This window comes from Rana temporaria, chromosome 11, assembly GCF_905171775.1.
Source record: "Rana temporaria chromosome 11, aRanTem1.1, whole genome shotgun sequence".
In the NCBI taxonomy this organism is placed as follows: Eukaryota; Metazoa; Chordata; class Amphibia; order Anura; family Ranidae; genus Rana; species Rana temporaria.
The window spans coordinates 30766066-30786453 of record NC_053499.1 but is presented as its reverse complement, the minus strand read 5'-3'; the positions used below and the strand labels follow the sequence as shown (position 1 = coordinate 30786453).

At 41.6% G+C, this 20388-nt stretch overlaps 1 protein-coding gene across 3 annotated transcripts in view; it reads right to left on the bottom strand.

Moving 5' to 3' along the window:
* Positions 1-250: 250 nt before the first annotated feature.
* The window catches only part of WT1 (WT1 transcription factor), a 77398-nt gene continuing 57260 nt past the window's right edge, over positions 251-20388 (bottom strand). For 2 of the 3 annotated variants that reach the window (XM_040328308.1, XM_040328310.1), the window contains 5 exons: positions 16312-16414; positions 10716-10863; positions 6714-6803; positions 4079-4171; positions 251-2238 (listed from right to left, as the gene is read on the bottom strand). In XM_040328308.1, the coding sequence (XP_040184242.1) occupies positions 2117-2238; positions 4079-4171; positions 6714-6803; positions 10716-10863; positions 16312-16414 (556 nt within the window). In that variant the 3' untranslated portion in view covers positions 251-2116. The remainder of the gene's footprint in view (positions 2239-4078; positions 4172-6713; positions 6804-10715; positions 10864-16311; positions 16415-20388) is intronic. The other variant, XM_040328309.1, reaches the window with a different exon arrangement.

Genomic DNA, 20388 nt, shown 5'->3' with positions numbered 1-20388 from the left:
AAAATATGATAGCAAGGGTTTGATTATTTTCTGTGATACCCACCCCTCCTTTCATTTACCCACTTTTATACCCCTATTTAATATTCATGTGATAATTCGGATATGGAAAAGTAGCCTTGAAAACATCAAAATGTTAAATCTGACTAGGCACAGTGAGAAAATAATTCCAGTTCTTAGTACTAACAATGTAACACATAACACATTGGATCCAATGAGCTTTTTAACATGCAACAATAAAGCCTAGGGTAGCTTGAAAAAAAAAATAAAGAAATGTTCCCATCATCGGATGAAATAACTACGATTTTTCCATTCTAAAGTTGTGTATGCATATACATTAAACACTTAGAGCGTTCTCTCAATTTCACTTGAAAACCAAAATATTTAAACATATATTCAATTAAAGAAGCACAAATAATAGAAATGGCATGTATAGTAATCTATCGCATTCAGTAAGAAGTCATCATTTTCTGATTTAACTGAACCTAGTTAACTTGGGTAACTGCACTTTGAACATCTTCACTGAAATTAGATGTATTGGATAACTTAAGCAAATTAAAACTTCAATTAACTTTAAGTTATATTGAAACTGATCAGGAATTGAAAATTAGAACCATTTATACACCACAGTTTAAATTGTTTTTTTTATAGTTTTGGATTGATTATGGAAGTAATATAACCCCTGTCTTATTTGTGTGTCTTTGGAGAGATTTGTCCTCATTTTCTGTTCTGGTAACACAACCAGGAATTGGCTTCAAATTAAGGGGAAATTTCATTTTAGAGAGGTGTCAAAGATGTCTCTCTATTCCTGTCCAGTGACAACTATAAAATGTTGGATTTCACATCACATTCTTCCACTATTTGTCTCCCTGACAAATAGAAAGAGTGAATCCCCCCAGCAAGGACACAGACAGCAATAAAAACTTGACAGGGGTTCCAATCTTTTCCTACTGTATACAAAACTGAAACAAATTGGGCTATACATACATTTTAAACATATCAATGTATGGACTCCAGGCAGAATTATTATTGCTTATTGTTGGAGGGACGCTAGCATTGTGAAGGACACATCTACTTCTCACATACCCACAGGTCTCCGGCAGTATTATCCATCTCCTGTAATGACCCTTTGGGATGGAATGAACATAGAATCTGGCCCTAAGATTGTAGCTGTTGTATCACTCTGCTTTGGTCCTTAAAGACTAGTGTTAGATTGTGGGTTTGATAGAGTCATAGGCTTTACATTTGGGGTTAGGCTGAGCATTGGTGCAAGGGTTAAGAAGTAAATAAAGGACTGGGGTAGATTGAAAGGTGGGGGTGAATTAGGGGCTAAAATGATGTTAAAAGTTAACATGAATCATGAGTTAAGTTTTTGCAGTTTTTGGAGATGACTACTGCCATAAGAAAGCATTGTATGTGCTATTATACTCATGTGATAACACAGATAGTTCCCGATCGGCTTTGAACATGTACAGTTTTATGTTCTGATAAATTTGTGCCAATGCAACAAAGAAAAGTGCTCCAATATCTGGAAGCCCATAATAACAATAGTCTTGTAACGTTAATGGCATGGTTTTTACATGATGCAGATGAATGGAACCAAATTTACTGCCTATTAAAAAGATCTGAGATTTTTGGTGCCCACTGAAATTGCATATTAAGACATTCTCCAGAATTGTTTACATGTTTGTATAGTTCAAGGTGCTATAATATATTTCCCTTTATTTTCACCATTGTGTTAGGTGAAGCCTGTGCAATTGAAACTATGAACAGACTCAATGTTTAGTAATTCACCTGGAAAAAGTGGTGGCTTTGATATCACACCATGACATGAGATAACCAATACACATTTGTTTTTCATGCTGCATACAGCACCACATCCTCACTGGTTAAATAATTAACAAACAGCACAGAGATAACAAGGCCAAACATAGCCATTCACTAGACAATTTGTCCCGCCAATTAGCAGAACTTTCTTTGCAAACTGTCTCTCGTACAATGGCTGTACAGAATCCCACTTCTCCTGTAACATGCCAGGAGCCCTCCAGTTGGTTGTTTTGGAAGCTTTATATATAATGTTGTAGAGGTTTAAGTCCACTGGGGTCTTTGGCCCCACCACCTAAAGAGCCAGTTGTAGCTTGGTCATATTTCTCTGGTGCATATTGTGATGGCGGACCAACTCATCTGACCTGGCAAACTTCTTCTGACAGCTGGGCCATCTACAACTGAAAGGCTTTTCACCTGTTGACACAGAAATGTCCAGTTATCATGGAGGAAAACCTTATCAGCATGAATGTACAAACAAGAAAAAGTAGACATAAGGCTAAATGTGTCTGAACAGTCTGAATGAAAGTTGTCTGATATGACTGATTTTGACATGTTTGTTTGATGTGTAGTGCTATGAAAAATTGAGCCAGATGTTCTTGGATTATAGGCATCTGAAAAAAAAGTGTTATGCCGCGTACACACGATTGGACATTCCGACAACAAAACCGTGGATTTTTTTCCAACAGATGTCGGCTCAAAACTTGTCTTGCATACACACGGTCACATAAATGTTTTTGGAAATTCCGAACGTCAAGAACGCGGTGACGTACAACACTACGACGATCTGAGAAAAATTAAGTTTAATACTTCGATCATGTTTCGAATTGATTCTGATCACGCGTAGAATTTTTGTGCGTTGAATTGTGTACACACGGTCGGAATTCCCGACAACAACTTTTGTTGTTGGAAAATTTGAGAACCAGTTCTCAAATTTTTGTTGTCGGAAATTCCGACAGCAAATGTCCGATGGAGCCTACACACAGTCGGATTTTCGACAACAAGCTCACATCGAACATTTGTTTTCGGAAATTCCGACCATGTGTACGCGACATTAGGCTTAAGAGTAAAAAAATTTTCTGCAAATTCTGAGACGTAGGTTCCCTTGGCAGGGGGAGGATGTAGCACCCTGGTATTAGGCAGGGTTGCTAACAAGCTCACATCTAACATTTGTTGTCGGAAATTCCATTAGTGTGCAATCTGTATGGTGCCATGGACCAGTTTTACCATTTGTTGTTGGAATAAATAATTGGTTGTCAAAGAACAGGTCCTGAACCGCAAAAATAAATCCTATATGTGTGAAAAGATAAGTAAATTCTGGGGATGTCTTTAAACTATTAAAGAATATGTCAACCCAAAATGTCATATTCCTGATAAACGCCTGCTGTGCCATGTACTTGTATGAAAAAGTATCCTGTTCTGTTTGTATTGCTTCCTTTGTGTAAAATATCTGGTGTTCCTGCCAGTCCAAAAACTGAAGGGAAAGGGGCCAAGACAGTTTATGATGACCCCGCTAATTACTGCATGGTCTGGTCCACTTTAGATTAAGGTAAGGTTCAAAGTCAAAGATTATTTAGTGGTGGAGTTTTTAGGCTTCGGGTGAGGTGAGGGTTTAGTTTGAGGTGTAGGCTAAGTTAAGGTGAGAGATCAAACTTTTTTTTAAACTATGCAGGTGTTTCGTCAGATTTGACAACCCATCAGAATTGGTAATGGAAGTGACGTTCCATCGCCGCCATCTTGCTACACCCCAGACTCCTCCTTAGTAAGGATACTCTGAGAAGGGGGAAAGCAGACATCTTGTTACACCCACTGGAGTTTTGCATTTTACACGAATTTTTAACAGGAAAGTGAGTTTGTATAGTAAAATACAGTACTTAGAAGTCCGTCTGACTGGTAAGATGTTGAACCCTACTAATCTCTGCCCTATAGCCCCCAGAATTGCTACTATTACAATTACAAGGGGATGCCTACCCTCCCTTTTTATGACTGGAATGTATGTGGAAAACACTCATATACGGTACATCCCTGTTTGCTCAGAAACAGAAAGATTCCAAGACGAACAGGGACCGATAAGTATGTAGAAGCCATATATGATATCCATAGTGTCCACTAATGAAAGTATGTCTTTGTTCCTGTGATAACTTCTGTAAGTGTTGTGTTATAAAACATTATTATCAGACACATTTTACTAGTTTACAGAAATTACAAACAGCAGGAAAATTCAAGAAAATATAAATGTGAATAAAGGTTTACGCACTTGTTTTACCTGTATGAGTCCTGGTATGTGTCTTTAGGTGGTCGGACCGTGAGAACTTTCTCTGGCAAGTTTTACACTGGAAAGGTTTCACACCTGAAGACAGAATTAGAGGATTTAAAGTATATGCAAACCCTAACATCCAGCTTCTTTTATTTGATTCCTGTCCACTCTGTGCTGAAATCTTATCAGACTTTCCCGGTTCACCTCTGCTGGGCTACAGACTACTTCCCCTATGTTACAGAGATAATGAGAGGGAGACCTGTTCTGGAGTCTTGTCTTAGGGTGACTGACAATGCTGTTTCTTCATAAATACAGTACAGTGAGTGGGTTTTGTCACCCTAGGACAGGAAGTGAGTTACTGGCGTGAATCAAGTTTTCTTTAGGTTTAATGATTTGGGAGAAATTTGTCCCCAATTTTCATCTTTGCCTTAATGTTGGGGATAATCACAATGAGTGTTTTAAAGACTTAGGGCAAGATTCAGAGACGTTTACGGCGGCGTATCAGTAGATACGCCGTCGTAACTCTGAATCTACGCCGTCGTAGATTTAAGCGTATTCTGGAAACCAGATACGCTTAAATTAGGCTAAGATACGAACGGCGTAAGTCTCCTACGCCGTCGTATCTTAGGGTGTATATTTACGCTGGCCGCTAGGTGGCGCTTCCGTTGAGTTTCGAGTAGAATATGCAAATGAGCTAGATATGCGGATTCAGAAATGTACGTGCGCCCGGCGCATTTTTTTACGTTGTTTACGTAAGGCTTTTTCCGGCGTAAAGTTAGTCAAACAAATAGCTGGCCTAGCCAATGTTAAGTATGGGCGTCGTTTCCACGTCGAAATTTGAAAATGTTACGTCGTTTGCGTAAGTCGTCCGTGAACGGGGCTGGACGTAATTTACGTTCACGTCGAAACCAATACGTCCTTGCGGCGTACTTTGGAGCAATGCACATTGGGATATGTCCACGGACGGCGCATGCGCCGTTCGTTAAAAACGCCAATCACGTCGGGCCACAAGTCATTTACATAAAACACGCCCCCTGTTCCTCATTTGAATTAGGCGTGCTTAGGCCGGCCCATTTACGCTATGCCGCCGTAACTTAGGAGGCAAGTGCTTTGTGAATACAGCACTTGCCTCTCTGACTTACGGCGGCGTAGCGTATATGCGATATGCTACGCCGCCTCAAAATTAAGCCAGTCTATCTGAATCTGGCTAATAAAATACAATGGATTCCATAAGAGATTAATTTTGTCGAAGTTAAAGCGAAAGTTAAAGCAGAATTAAACCCTCCTATCCTTTACAGCCAAGGAAGCTGCCATCTTAGCCCCTGATTGATCCACAGTTACTGTGGTGCTACACATGTGATCGGGTATGACACCAGCCATTTGATGGCTTGACAGTTTGCTTGACAGCACAAGCAAATTTGATATTTACCAATCATGGCATGCTTTCAATGTAATTGAATGTAACTTGCTTTAAAATTAGTACCGTATTTTCCGAGGGATTAGGATGACCTTTTACATTTAAAAAAAAACTGGCCAAAAATCAGGGGTCATCTTATAACCCGGGTCAGCTGCTCGGATGCCTGCTGGATGTGCGGTAATATTGTATGTAGCTTTGGCTACATACAGTATATACCGCTTAGCCAATCCTGGTGAGCCTGCTTGGATTGGAGTAACAACCTCTGCCAATCCGAGCAGGCTACATACAGAAGCCTCTGCTCGGATTGGCTTTGAGAGTCAGAGAGGCGCGGGCTGATGATATTACAGCCTCTGCCAATCCAAGCAGACTTTGTATTCATTAAAAGAATACATCGCTCGCCGTGATTGGCTCCAGCTCCAGCAAGAAGGAAGAAGAATATGGCTCTAGAAGAAAGAAATATGAAGCGTTGGAAGACTCGGAAGGGGGGTCGTCTTATACAGTGAGTACAGGCAGAAAATCTTAAAAAACTGTAAGATTAGGGGGTCGTCTTATACGTCCGGTCACCTTATACACCTGGAAATACGGTGATTTTGCAGTAAACTCAATTTCAATGTAATAACTACATTCATACCTCATTGTGAGCAATGGCTTTTTATCCAAGTCATTCTAAAAAGTTTGAGTCATTCCATTGTTTTTCACAACTGATATGGAAAGTCGATGCAGTGACACATAACTTGTTTAAAAGACATAAAATATATTTCTTGTTCTGTTTATTTATTTTTTTAGCAGGAAAAAATAAGACCCCTTTCACACTGAGCCACCCATAGCGTCGGCGGTGAAATGCCGCTATTTTTACCGCCGACGCTATGGGCGGATTTGTGCCGCATTTCGGCCACTAGCGGGGCGCATTTAACCCCCGCTAGGGGCCGAGAAAGGGTCAAAACTGGGCGCAATGCGCTGCAGAAGCAGCGCATTACAGGCAGTATAGCCACGCTGTCCCATTGACAGCGGTGGAGAAGTGGTATACACACCGCTCCTTCACCGCTCCAAATATACGGCTAGCAGGACTTTTTTCACTGTCTTGCTGGCACAACGCTCGAGTGTGAAACTTTTTAGGGCAGATTGCAGGCGCTATTTTTAACGCTATAGCGACTGCAATACAACCTTAGTGTGAAAGGTCTAAAGGCAAGTTCCTTGTAGTACAGAGATTCTACACACCTGTGTGTCGTCTTTGATGCCTCTTAAGTTGGTCCGAGCGAGAAAACCTCCTCTCACAGTCTTTAAAATCACATTGGTAAGGTTTCTCACCTGTAGAGAAAAACATTTTTAAGAAATTACGTTTAGTAAATTCCTAAAACAAAACAAAGCAGATGGTACATTTAGAACATATTGCTTAGCTTAGCATTAGGTTTGGAACTTTGGTAGAGTTTTCCTATCCTTCTGTGTCTCTTTTGGGGAGATTTCATCTCATGTTCAGTTTTGGTGACCAAACAAGAAGTAGATCTTCCCAGTTGTGACAAAAAAAAGCACTTGGGTGAAGTTCTCGACCTCCCCCTATCTACTTAAAGCGGGGGTTCACCCTTAGAGGGCACTTTTCCCCCTTAGATTCCTGCTCGTTATTACTAGGGGAATCGGCTATTTATTTTAAAATATGTGCAGTACTTACCCGTTTACGAGACGCATCCTCTCCGTCGCTTCCGGGTATGGGCTTCGGGAATGGGCGTTCCTTCTTGATTGACAGGTTTCCGAGAGGCTTCCGACGGTCGCATCCATCGCGTCACGATTTTCCGAAAGAAGCCGAACGTCGGTGCGCAGGCGCAGTATAGAGCCGCACCGACGTTCGGCTTCTTTCGGCTACGAGTGACGCGATGGATGCGACCGTCGGAAGCCTCTCGGAAGAATGTCAATCAAGAAGGAACGCCCGCTCCCGAAGACCCATACCCGGAAGCGACGGAAGAAGATGCAGCTCGAAAACGGGTAAGTACTGCACATATTTTAATATAAATAGCCGATTCCCCTAGACCGAACGAGCAGGAAGCTAAGGGGAGATTTTTTTTTTTTAAATGGGTGAACTCCCGCTTTAAGAAAAACAAATCTTACTTCTTCTGTCCCTGTTTGGAGAGTTCCAGGTTAGAGAAATGTTTCCACATCACAGAGCATGACGTTTCTTTCATTCTGGGAAATACAGAGCAGTTCAAATCTCATCAGAAGACCCTTCGGTGTGATGCAAGAGCATCTTCTCTACTGTGTTTCCTCGAAAATAAGACCTAGCGCTATATCCAGGAGGGCTGCAATATAAGCCCTGGTTTTTAAAATTATTGTTAAATCCTATAATCCACTCTATTAATGTAGTATATAATGTGCAATGTGTGTGTTTCTGTAATATAATAATATAATATAATATAATATAATTACTACTGTAATAGAGTGGATTGTTGGATATACAAGCATTTTAACTCAGTTCACACTGGGGGTTCCTGTCAGGCAGGGAGAGAGTGGGGGAGAGGAGACATTACATGTTAAGACCTACCCAGAAGATAAGCCCTACTGTGTCTTTTGTTGCCAAAATGAATATAAGACCCTGGCTTATTTTCAGGGAAACACGGTAGCAGAAGAAGTGTGATGTCCTCCTTTCCTAGGCATTAGATAGAGGTAGGGTAAGTATAAATCTTCACTTTACCCCATAAACTATTTTTTTTTTACTATCTCTGTCTTCATTCTTGAGATTTTGCTCAGTTCCATGTTGGATTGATTTTGCTTGCTTCCTATTTTAACCTCCTGGGCGGTGTTCCCGAGTCTGACTCGGGGTGAGATTTTTGGGCTAGGATCGGTAACCCCGAGTCAGACTCGGGCTCGCCTCGCTGGATGTACAGGGAGTTTTACTTACCTTGTCCCTGGATCCAGCGATGCCACCGCGCTGTGTGAGCGAGCGGGACCTCGCTCGATTCACACAGCGTCCTCCTGTGCCGCCGATCTCCGTTCCCTGCGACGTTACGACGCACGGGGACGGAGAACGGCGCCAAATTTAAAAAAGTAAACAAACACATTACATACAGTATACTGTAATCTTATAGATTACAGTACTGTATGTAAAAAAAACACACCCCCCTTGTCCCTAGTGGTCTGCCCAGTGTCCTGCATGTCATTTTATATAATAAAAACCTTTTTTTCTCCCTGCAAACTGTAGATTGTCCATAGCAACCAAAAGTGTCCCTTTATGTCAAAAATAGTTTTAGATCAGCTAGAAAACAGCGATAATAAATTATAATCACTTGCAGAATTGTGCGATAGCGATTTGTGGGGAAATTTGTCATAAAAAATAAATAAATAATGACAACGACAATTCTGCAACTGAGCACATTTCAGTGATTTTGATTTGATTACATTATTGAATAATTTTTATTATAATTATATTATTATTTGTTATAATTATTTATAGTTATTTATTATATTATAATTTATAATTTTGTTTTTAAAAAAATGTCATACCCGGGATGCCTATTAGAATCTTGTTTGGTCAGATTTAAGTGAGTTATTTCTAAAAATTACAGGCCTACAATATAAAACGCCAAATTTCCTTGCAAATAATGGTACCGCTTTCAGCATGTTTTTTCTGAAAGAATCATACCGCCAGGGAGGTTAATGTACAAGGAAGAAATTTCCCAAAACGTTACAGAAGCACCATTGAAGCCACCGGAGGTTACTTATTATTATTATTACTTATTCTCCCTCTATGTAAAGTTATTACACACCACTAACAAGGGATGGGGCTTACAGGTAAAGTCTTGGCAGTTACTAAAGCTAGTAAGTTTTTGAACTGACATATGTACAAACAATCAAATGAAAATTCTCATCAGAACATTTGATGGCATGACGAATGTTGTTCAAATGTACTTAAAGGGGTTGTAAAGGTACAATTTTCTTTACAACACTTAAAAGCAAAATGGAAGGATGAGGTAAGGGAAGGAGGACTACACTAAGGTAAAGGAAGCTATTTAGGAAAAAAAAAATTGTACCTTTACAACCCCTTTAAAAAACAATGGGCCAGATCCACAACCAGCGGGCGCAACTTAAATGTTCCGATTTAAGTTACACCGCCGCAAAATTTCTACCTAAGTGCCCGATCCACAAAGCACTTACCTAGAAATTTGCAGCGGTGTAACTTAAATCGGTCGGGCGCAAGGCGGGCCCAATCTAATGGGGCGAGTCCCATTTAAATTAGGCGCGCTCCCGCGCCGTACGTACTGCGCATGCTCCCGACGCTATTTTCCTGACGTGCTTTGCGTTACGTTACGTTGCACCGAGTTTTGTGAATCGCGACGGGTAAAAAAGAGATGCGGCGAAAAAAAAAATATTTAAAAATAAATTTGACAGCGACGCGGGAAAGACAGGTATACTTTTACATGGTGTACTAACTTTACACTTTGTAAAAGCAGCCCTATCTTTGCGACGGCAAACTAACATTTACGGAGACTTAACGAAGGGAAAAAGCTTTGTGGATCTCCGTAAGTGCTAATTTGCATACCCGACGCTGGATTTCGACGAGAAATGCCCCAAGCGGCGGCCGCGGTACTGCATTCTAAGATCCGACAGTGTAAGTCTATTACACATGTCGGATCTTAGGGATATCTATGCGTAACTGATTCTATGAATCAGCCGCATAGATATAAACAGGGATACGACGGCGTATCAGCAGATACGCCTGCGTATCCCTTTTGTGGATCTGGCCCAATGTTTGCTTTTAACACTTAATTTTGGAATCACAGAGAAAATAAATCTCCTGCACTAATTAGACATTCCATCCATTCTCTAGTCACTGTTTTAATGAGGTCCAAATGGTTCATCCAGCTTCTCTTATTTGCTTCCTATCCACTCTAATCCATACCTAAAGCAAGGAAATAGGAAAAGCAATGGTTTTACCCTGGTGTAAGGAAAATAGGAAGAAGGTTCTACACCAGGGGATCGCTTCTCTTGTTTTCCCAATTTCTCGAGTGAATGGACTTTCCAGAATGAAAACCACATTTATTGTTAGAAATAGTTTTTATATACGTGGAGTTCCAGGCTAGAGTACAGGGGGAGGTTTTGATCCACGTGATGACCACTCATTATGTTTTGATGAGAATATGGGTCCTCTTCCAATGTATTTCTGGATGAATAGCTCCAGCTGATTCTAAGAAATTAACACAGCATTGTATGACTTTACTGAACGTGTTTTCTTACCTGTGTGCTTTCTACTATGCATCTGGAGATGGGACAGTTTGAAGTATCTTTTGTTGCATCCTGGATATGCACACATAAAAGGTCGCTTTTCATTGGTTTCTGTTGATCTGACTATAGCTGGGGTCACACCAGGGACACGTCTAACGTCCTAAAAAGAAAGCAATAGGTATCAAAGTGGTTAGTGTTTTCACAGCTTTCGGCTAAAATTACATTTGCAGCTAAATTGCCATACTTCTGAAAAGTGAGCCACACTCGTTTGACAGTCAGTGAGGATGCCATATGATGTAAATACAACCATTAAGTCTCATATAAAGTTTAGCATGATAATGTCGTTATTAGTATTCCATACCTCCCAATTTGTTTAAATTGTAACAAGGGACATATATATATATATATATATATATATATATATATATATATATATATATGTATATAGGCCAGGGGCGGACTGACCATTGAGGGCACTGCCCGAGGGCCCCATGCCACTAGGGGGCCCCATCAGGGTTGCCAGGCTCAGTAAAACCAGGGACAGTATGTAAAATCTGTGTTTTTTTTACATATGTCCCTTATATGTACGAAACCGACATGCTTTTGATGTGAAAATTCAGAGATTTTAGCTGCCCCGCCTCTGCACTGCCTCCTGGCATGGTGGCCATCTGTAAGCCCGGGGGCCCCATAATCTTCTATTGCCCGGGGGCCCCATGAGTTGTCAGTCCGCCCCTGATGTAGGCATTTAATGGGTGATCATTGGAGGTATACCCTGGAGCAGCAACCATCACTGTCTGAACGCTGGTATATCATCACTCAAATCCCCGTCTTTTGACTTCTGAATGACCTAATGTACACATCAGGGTATCTATTGTATGGTTTCTTAATTCGAATTTTTACCCATTTTATGTCATTTTAGATTCCTTAAATTCGGTTGAGTTGTTCAATTCATATTCGGTATTCGAAATGCATATTAGTTTTAGGTATTTTTCTAATTTATTTATTTTTTTCAATTTTTTTCAATTCAAAATGTTCAAATGTATAAATTTTGAATCGGTCGAATCGAAAACATTAGACGAACGAAAACTCTTCATCAAATGATTACAATGGCTCTTTAACCACTTGCCGACGACCAGCCACCATCATTTTACTGCGGCAGGTCAGCACAATTTTGCGACTGTCGTAGCCGTACGTCGGCTCCTTTAAGCAGGATAGCAGGCACGCGCGCAGCACTGAGGGGGTGCCAATACTCGTGGTCGGCTCTCATGTTGACCGCCGGCCACGCGCCATCACCGGCACGGGAGCCAGAACAGGGACGTGTGTGTGTAAACTTCTGTGAAGAGAGACAGATCGTGAGTTCCTACTAGCTAGGAACAACGATCTGTCATCTCCTCTATTCAGTCCCATCCTCCTACAGTTAGAACACACACTAGGGAACAAAGTTGACCCCTTGATCCCCCCCTAGTGTTAACCCCTTCCCTGCCAGTGACATTTACACAGTAATCAGTGTATTTTTATAACACTAAACGCTATATAATTGTCAATGGTCCCAAAAATGTGTCAAAAGTGTCTGATCTGTCCGCCATAATGTCACAGTCCGATAAAAATCACAGATCACTGCCATTACTAGTAAAACAAATAATAATAATATAAATGCTATAAATCTTTCCCCTATTTTGTAGACGCTATAACTTTTGCGCAAACCAATCAATATACGCTTATTGCGATTTTTATTACAAAAAATATCGGCTTAAACTGAGGAAAAAAATTAGCTTTTTTAAAAAAAAAGATTGGGGATATTTATTATAGCAAAAAGTGCAAAATATTGTGTTTTTTTTTGTTTAGTTAGGGCTTATGCCTCGTACACACGACTGCTTTTCACGACGAGAAAACTGCCATTTTTTATATTGGTCGAGAAAACCGGTCGTGTGTATGCCCCCTAGCAGTTTTCTCAACAAAAAAACTGCCCGCTAAAAAATTGAAACCAGCTCTCTTTTTTCTCGTCGTGTTTCACGTCAGTCTTTATCTCGTCGCGAAAAACGGTTGTGTGTATGCTTTTCCAAGGGGAAAAAACGTGCATGCTCAGAATCAAGTATGCAGCCCAAAAGCAGCCCAAAGGGTGGCGCCATTTGAAAGGAACTTCCCCTTTATAGTCCCGTCGTACGTGTTGTACGTCACCGCGCTTTGGTCGGACAGTTTTTTGCATGAACGTGTGTATGCAAATCAGGCTGGAGAGGAATCACGTCGTGAAAAACAGTTTTTTGAACGTCAGGAAAAACTATGGTGTGTACGCGGCATTACACCAAGAAATATAGGCTGATGATTGGGGGGAAAAAACAGTTCTGCCCCTTTTTTCTTTTCTTTTTTCTTTTAACTATTTTTGTCTGAATATAAATGAATGTTTGCAGACCAGCTCAGTTCAACCACATAGGATCTTACAAATGGAAATGTTTTGTTGCAATTCATACTGATATGCCTATAACAGAGAAGGTGAGGAACAAATGAGTCAGTTGTGTAGACTAGAGGACATCATCTATCTGTTCTGTGAAGAACAAACTGATCTGAAATATTGTATCTCATGCTGGAAAATTGAACAAATAAAACAGCTGATCTAGCAAGGACCAGAAATGTCCCTGCGAGTGTTACATTGTAGTAGATAACCTCTGTATCCAGCACATAACACTATGGGCTAAAGACCCTGTTGTGTACAATTTGATTAATAATATTAATGTTGATGCAGCATAAAAATGTAATTAAAAAAAATTGGAACAAATAGATTGCTAATCTACCCAACACTATGAATATGTAAATTACAAAAACTCTACCCAGATAATAAGTGTATGTAAACCCAATATCTATTTTTAGGTATGGTTGCCATTATGTCTCACTGTATACAGTTTTCTTAAAGTGGTAGTAAACCGCCGGCTTTTTTTAACCGATTGTCGACCACTGCATGACAATATACGTTGTCAGAATGGCATGGCTGCGCAAAGGGACGTACCTGTACGTCCCCTATAAATTGGGGCATTGTGAGCACGCGTGCCCGCCGCATGCTCCGTGACCATGCCCGCGGGAGCAGAAAACTCGATGCTCGCCGGCGGCTTGCGATCGTGTCACAGAGCGGCAGAACGGGGAGATGGCTCATGTGGTCAAAGCAACGTACTTGTACGTTGCTTTGAAAATCCGGCTGTGCAGGCGCGCGCCGCCACCGACGTGCACGCGCACCTGCCGCGAGCTCCATTACCGTGCATGTGAGGCCCGTGGTCGTGTCACTGAGCTGCAGAACGGGGAGATGCCTATGTAAACAAAGGTATTTCCCTGTTCTGCCTAGCAACATGACAGAGATCTATTGCTCCCTGTCATCGGGAGCAGTGATCTCTGTCATGCTGTAATGAGCCCATTCCCCCACAGTTAGAATCACTCCCTCGGAAACACTTGACCCCTTGATCGCCCCCTAGTGTTTAACCCCTTTCCTGCCAGTGTCATTTACACAGTAATCAGTGCATTTTTATAGCACTGATCGCTGTATAAATGACAATGGTTCCAAAATAGTGTCAAAAGTGTCCGATGTGTCCGCCATAATGTCGTAGTCACGATAAAAATCGCAGATCGCCGCCATTACTAATAAAAAAAAATTATAATAAAAATTACATAAAACTATTCCCTATTTTGTAGATGCTATAACTTTTGTGCAAACCAATCAATAAGCGCTTATTGCAATATTTTTTTTACCAAGAAGAATACGTATTGGCCTAAACTTAGAAAAAAAATTGTCTCTCCTCTCTTGTAGGTCTCAGTTCCATCTTGTCCCCAGTGACCTGTATATACTAATCCTCCTCTTCATCCCTCTGTGTATGACCTGTACATTAATAAGGTTTTAATTGGACCATTGTGTATTCAAATCACTGCGCCACAGATCTCACCCTGAACACTTATAAAACCCATGCTGCTCTTCCAAATATCCTGTGTTGGACACACTAGGATACTAAACATGAACATTTTCATTTTAGTGGACCATTACCAAGCTCCATGATATACAATGTAAAAAAAGTAAAATAAATTTGGGCGCAGTGTTGAATGAGTAATTGTCATTCAAACTATCATAGCACTGAAGCGCTTAAATCCCAATTCCTGGCAATTTTTATATAGTTACGGCTTGGACCAATGTAAGTACCGTATATACTCGAGTATAAAGCCTTGTACACACAATCAGTCCATCCGATGAGAACGGACCGACGGACCGTTGTCATAGGTTAACCGATGGGGCTAAATTATGGTCCGCGTTCTGACACCGAACGTGTCAGAACGCGGTGACGTAAAACACAACGTGCTGAAAAAAACGAAGTTCAATGCTTCCAAGCATGCGTCGACTTGATTCTGAGCATGCGTGGATTTTTAACTGATGGTTGTGCGTACTAACGATCGGTTTTGACCTATCGGTTAGCAATCCATAGGTTAAATTTTAAAGCAAGTTGGCTTTTTTTAACCGAAGATTAAATAACCTATGGGGCCTACACACGATCGGTTTGGACCGATAAAAACGGTCCATCAGACCGTTATCCTCTGGTTAACCGATCGTGTGTACGAGGCCTAAGCCGACCCGAATATAAGCCGAGGCACCTAATTTTACCACAAAAAAATGGGAAAATGTATTGATTAGAGTATAAGCCTAGGGTGTCCATCTGCATGCCTCACTGTGCCTCACTGTGCCTCACTTTGCCTCACTTTGTCCATGCCTCACTGTGTCCATGCCTCACTGTGCCCATGCCTCACTGTGTCCATGCCTCACTGTGCCCATGCCTCACTATGCTCATGCCTCACTGTGTCCATGACTAGACTGACGTTTTACATGGGAGTCTATGGAAGGGGTGCCTGGCTTTGAAAAATCGGTGCCAAGTTCCGGGTTTCCAGGCGACCTTTGACCGGCCGGTACCGGGTCCCCAAAGTCACCAGAGAAATTACCGTTTAACATGGGAGTCCATGAAAGGGGTGCCCGGCTTTGAAATAATCGGTGCTCACCAGCCGTAGGTCCCCCAGGCAACAAACGTTGCACACTTGTAGAGGAAGAGTGGGGCTACATGTGTGCCAAGTGCTGAAAAACTCGAGTATATACAGTAAGTATATTTCATACCTGTGAGATCCCATGGAAGCTGGAAATTAATGCAGTAGGCATGGCTATTACAGTGATTTCTACATTGGATCTAAGCTTGATCAATGTAACTATTTAAAAATTGCCATACCTGGAATTCATCTTTAAGGAATCTGTAAAAGTAAGGCATGATGCCTAACATACTTAAAAACAGATATTGTGTTTATATACAGCTTAAGCATGGCTTCACATACGCTGTGGTAACGTGCATTTTGCCAAACGCTATCATAACACACATTAAAACACAGCACCCCCAACACAAAAATACAGTGATTGGCAACACACCTACTATATGCTGTAGCACACCACAATCACTATGCTGTGAGTTGTGGTGAGATGTGTTGCAAAAATTGTACAGGTTTTTTTCATCCACTGCAGGGCATTGTCAGCCTTCAAATTGTGAAGGGACCCCAAAACTTGCCTATGTATTTTCAGAACAGTTAGTAGCACTAAGCTTACTTGTAATCCTCTGAACACACCATGAGTGTGTATCCGGTACTGACCCCCGCAGCTGTACAACATGGGTGTGCTGTGACTGTCATTTTCATAGGTCGTCCCGTGACTGTAAACAGAAACACACCAATAAAATTAGTCCTTATATAAAAAAAAATGTAACATATCATCTGTCCTATATAGAATAAAGGGAGACTTTTCATTTTTTGTTATTTTTGTTTGCCTTAAAGGATATTCAGAGTTTTGATCATGGAGATTTATGGTGGATGCTGATGACTCGCTCATAGATTTCCTGTGTCTCTCTTGGACTCTAGTGGTAAGATTGGCTTTCTCAACCCTAGGGGGTCTCACTCTGCTGCAGCTGGGGGAGGTCTCCCTTTTCCTCCTGCGTCATCCATAATAATAATTGATGAAGAAATCAGTCATGTAGAACAAGGGTGTCAAACTCAATTCCATCATGGGCCGCATCAGCATTATGATTGCCCTCAAAAGGGCAGATTGTATCTGTAAGATTAGATATCCAGCGCATCCCCTCCCCTTACATTAGATGTCAAGATCCACCCCACCATCAGAAGTTGAGTCCCCCACTCTCCCTTACATCACAGTGCACCCCCTTTCCTTATGCTGCTGCTGGGAAGAAGCTGGATGCATTGCTTGAAAGCAGAAAGTAAGGGTCTGGAGGAGGACCAGAGGAGGGATGGAGCTCTCTTGCAGCTGCAGGAGAGGTGCGAGGGCCACATGAAATGGCCTGGAGGGCCGGATTCGCCCTGGAGGGCCGGATTCGGCCTGCGGGCCTTGTGTTTGACACCTGTGATGTAGAATATTAGTCTTCTGTGATGGCACTGAAAGAGGGTGGAGCTGGGAATTTGGATGTCAATATTGTGCAGCTGGTGTCCCAAAAAGAAACAAGGATGTGGTGATTTAAAAGGCTGCCAACTATCTGAAACGACCATTAGGTAGACAATTATTTTAGGATTTCTTCACAACTCTAAAAGACTTTGTGACAACCCCGGAAAAGGGATAGACACCATAGTAGGAAAATAATGTCATTGCTAGATTTAAAGGGTGAATATATCCTATAATGAACATCTCTTATTTGCTCTCTTTTGGTCTGTTGAATATTCAGGAAGACAACTGTCTACAGCACACCTCTGCACCCCTGTCCGCAACTTTCTGCAGCTCACCTCTACACCCCTTATCACAACTCATCTTTGTTCCCACTGTCAACAACTCACCTCTGCACCCCCCATTCACAGCTCACCTCTGCACCCCTGTCCGCAACTTTCTGCAGCTCACCTCTGCCCCTCCATCCACAAATTAGTTCTGCACCCCTGTTCATGCATCTCTTCATGTCCTGTTTGCAACTCACCTCTACACCCCTCATCACAACTCATCTTTGTTCCCACTGTCACCAACTCACCTCTGCACCCCCCATTCACAGCTCACCTCTGCACTCCTTGGTCACAGCTCACCTTTTTACCCCATGTCCTAAAACTTTTTACAGCTCACTCAATAAGCATCTGGCTTTTTACATGAATTTCTTCCATGGGATACTATGCGATTTCAGATGTGTGCATATGTATATACATATATATGAATCCTTTTTTTCTGTATGCCATTGCCTTGTATACAGATAAAATATACTCAACCACGTATCATATGTTTATGAGGTATGCTTTATTTATATGTCAAGTAAACAATTTTATAATTTCTCCTACCATGTGTCTTGTGCCTCCCTCAAAGTCCCAAAAACGCCTTTCTTATTTCTAATCTTAAAAATGATTCCTCCCCACTTCTAACACCTAACCTTGCTACCCTGTGGAAGAAAGATGAGTATACTTACCTATTCTCAAGCCTCTCCAGTCTGGTCACATGATATCCCTTGTGTCAGCAACTGCCGGCTACAGGGGAGATGAGAGAGCGTTCTGACAATGGCTCGAATGCCTGAGCGGTGACGTCACCCATATGCTTACTATGGGGCCATCAGTTGTCAGCGCTTCCTCCTCTTCCCTGAAGCCGCAACTAGCTGGCACAGGAGAGCCGCAGGATCCACAGAATAGTTAGTATAGGTTTTAGGAGGGGGGAGATGTAGAATTAGTTAGATCTATCCCGGAATTCCACTTTAAATGCTTAGTAAATGAGTAAGCAAAGCAAAGTCTTTAAACCTTTAAGGTGATCATATTTTATATGGAGCAATCATTCAATTACAATTGAATTTTTTATTCTTCCAATAAACTTTTTTTAAATGTATAGAGAAAAGAGCACCACTAGGTTTTATAATGCAGAATAAGGGGGTCTGCGGAACAAGATAAATCTAATGCCATGTACACACGATCGGAAATTCCAACAAGAAAACCGTGGATTTTTTTTCCGACTGAATTTTGGCTCAAACTTGTGTTGCATACACATGGTCACACAAATGTTGTCTGAAATTTCTTGGCCACTAGTTGTCTGGAGGTCTTGCACAGGTCTTGCCCTTTGGGTAACAATGTATGACACTGGGCCCAACAATATGATGGAGCTGTCCCTCTGGCTAATAGGAATGTGCAGGAGGCAGGAAGTGGCAGGCAAGCGTTGTCACTATCAGGAAATTCCAAGGCTTTTCATTTTAAAACAGCCCAAAATTTTGACTAGGTCAACCTGATCATGGAATTTTATGGTGGTAGTGTAGCTATGTGCAGGCACCTTTAAGTAATTACACTTTATACATGCAGAACATTTTTTTTTATTTCTTGTTCAGTAATTTTTATTTGAGTATACCAATAAAACAAAGAGGAGCACCTAGTCCACCCACACTGGGGCTAGGACTGGCGACATGGGTAAACACAGACTTACATTATGAACAAAAGAGGAGGAACATCCTCCACAGGCAATCTGAATATACATAAATATATTTATTTAAATGCGCCACAGAAAAAGGGTGCTGAGGAGGTCCTTGGGGCTAGCATTGCATGTCAGAACATGTGAAGTTCCAGACAACATTCCAGACAACATTGCCGTTGATCTTGAACTCACAAAGAATTCAAAAAGGGGCAAAGGGGCCCATCAAGAAGGAAATAATAAGAGAAAGAGAACAAGAAAGTCAGGGGGAAAACAAGAAGAGGGGGGGGGGGAGGACAGGGACCATCGGCGATGCCATTTAAAGCTTACCCACATTATTCAGTGGGAGAGCAGGGAAGGCAAGGCATATGCCAACCACGGTTCCCAAATTTTCAAGAACTTTGAGTCAGTAAGGCTTCATGTACACTAACAGCTCCTAAACTTGAGTTTAGGTGCTTTGGCAAAAAAGAAAAATGCCAAAAGCTCCTAAACTTAACTCCATGAAAAGCCTATTAGTGTGTCAATGTACATATAGGCTTATAGCAGAGTTTAGGAGCTGCTGCGGTTAGATGAGGTTCAACCTTCCTTAAGCTCCCTCTCCTGAATCGTGTTCAGGATAGGAAAGTTTTGACCGCCAATGTTTTGCATTTTGCCGCAGCTACGGTATATGTAGGCAGGTTGTACATGAAGCCTTATGCCGCGTACACACGATCGGTCAAACTGATGAGAACGGTCTGATGGACCGTTTTCATCGGACCAAACCGATCGTGTGTGGGCCCCATCGGTTATTTATCCATAGGTTAAAAAAAGCAATCTTGTTTTAAATTTAACCGATTGAAACATAACCGATAGAACAAAACCGATCGTTTGTAGGCACGTCCATCGGTTAAAAATTCAGGCATGCTCAGAATCAAGTCAACGCATGCTTGGAAGCATTGAACTTCGTTTTTCTCAGCACGTCGTTGTCTTTTACGTCACCGCGTTCTGACACGATCGTTTTTTAACCGATGGTGTGTAGGCAGGACTAACCATCAGTCAGCTTCATCGGTTAACCGTAGAAAACGGTCCATCAGACGTTCTCATCGGTTTGACCGATCGTGTGTACGCGGCATAAGGATACTGGACATGTGTTCATTGAGCATCATAGCCATCAAATGGTCTCTCGCCCCCTGGGACTGTGGGTTTATTCCAAGCCTGGGCAATCATTTTCTTTGCTGCTATTAACAGATGCCAATTTTTGCAGATGAGCAAATAAACCCAGGA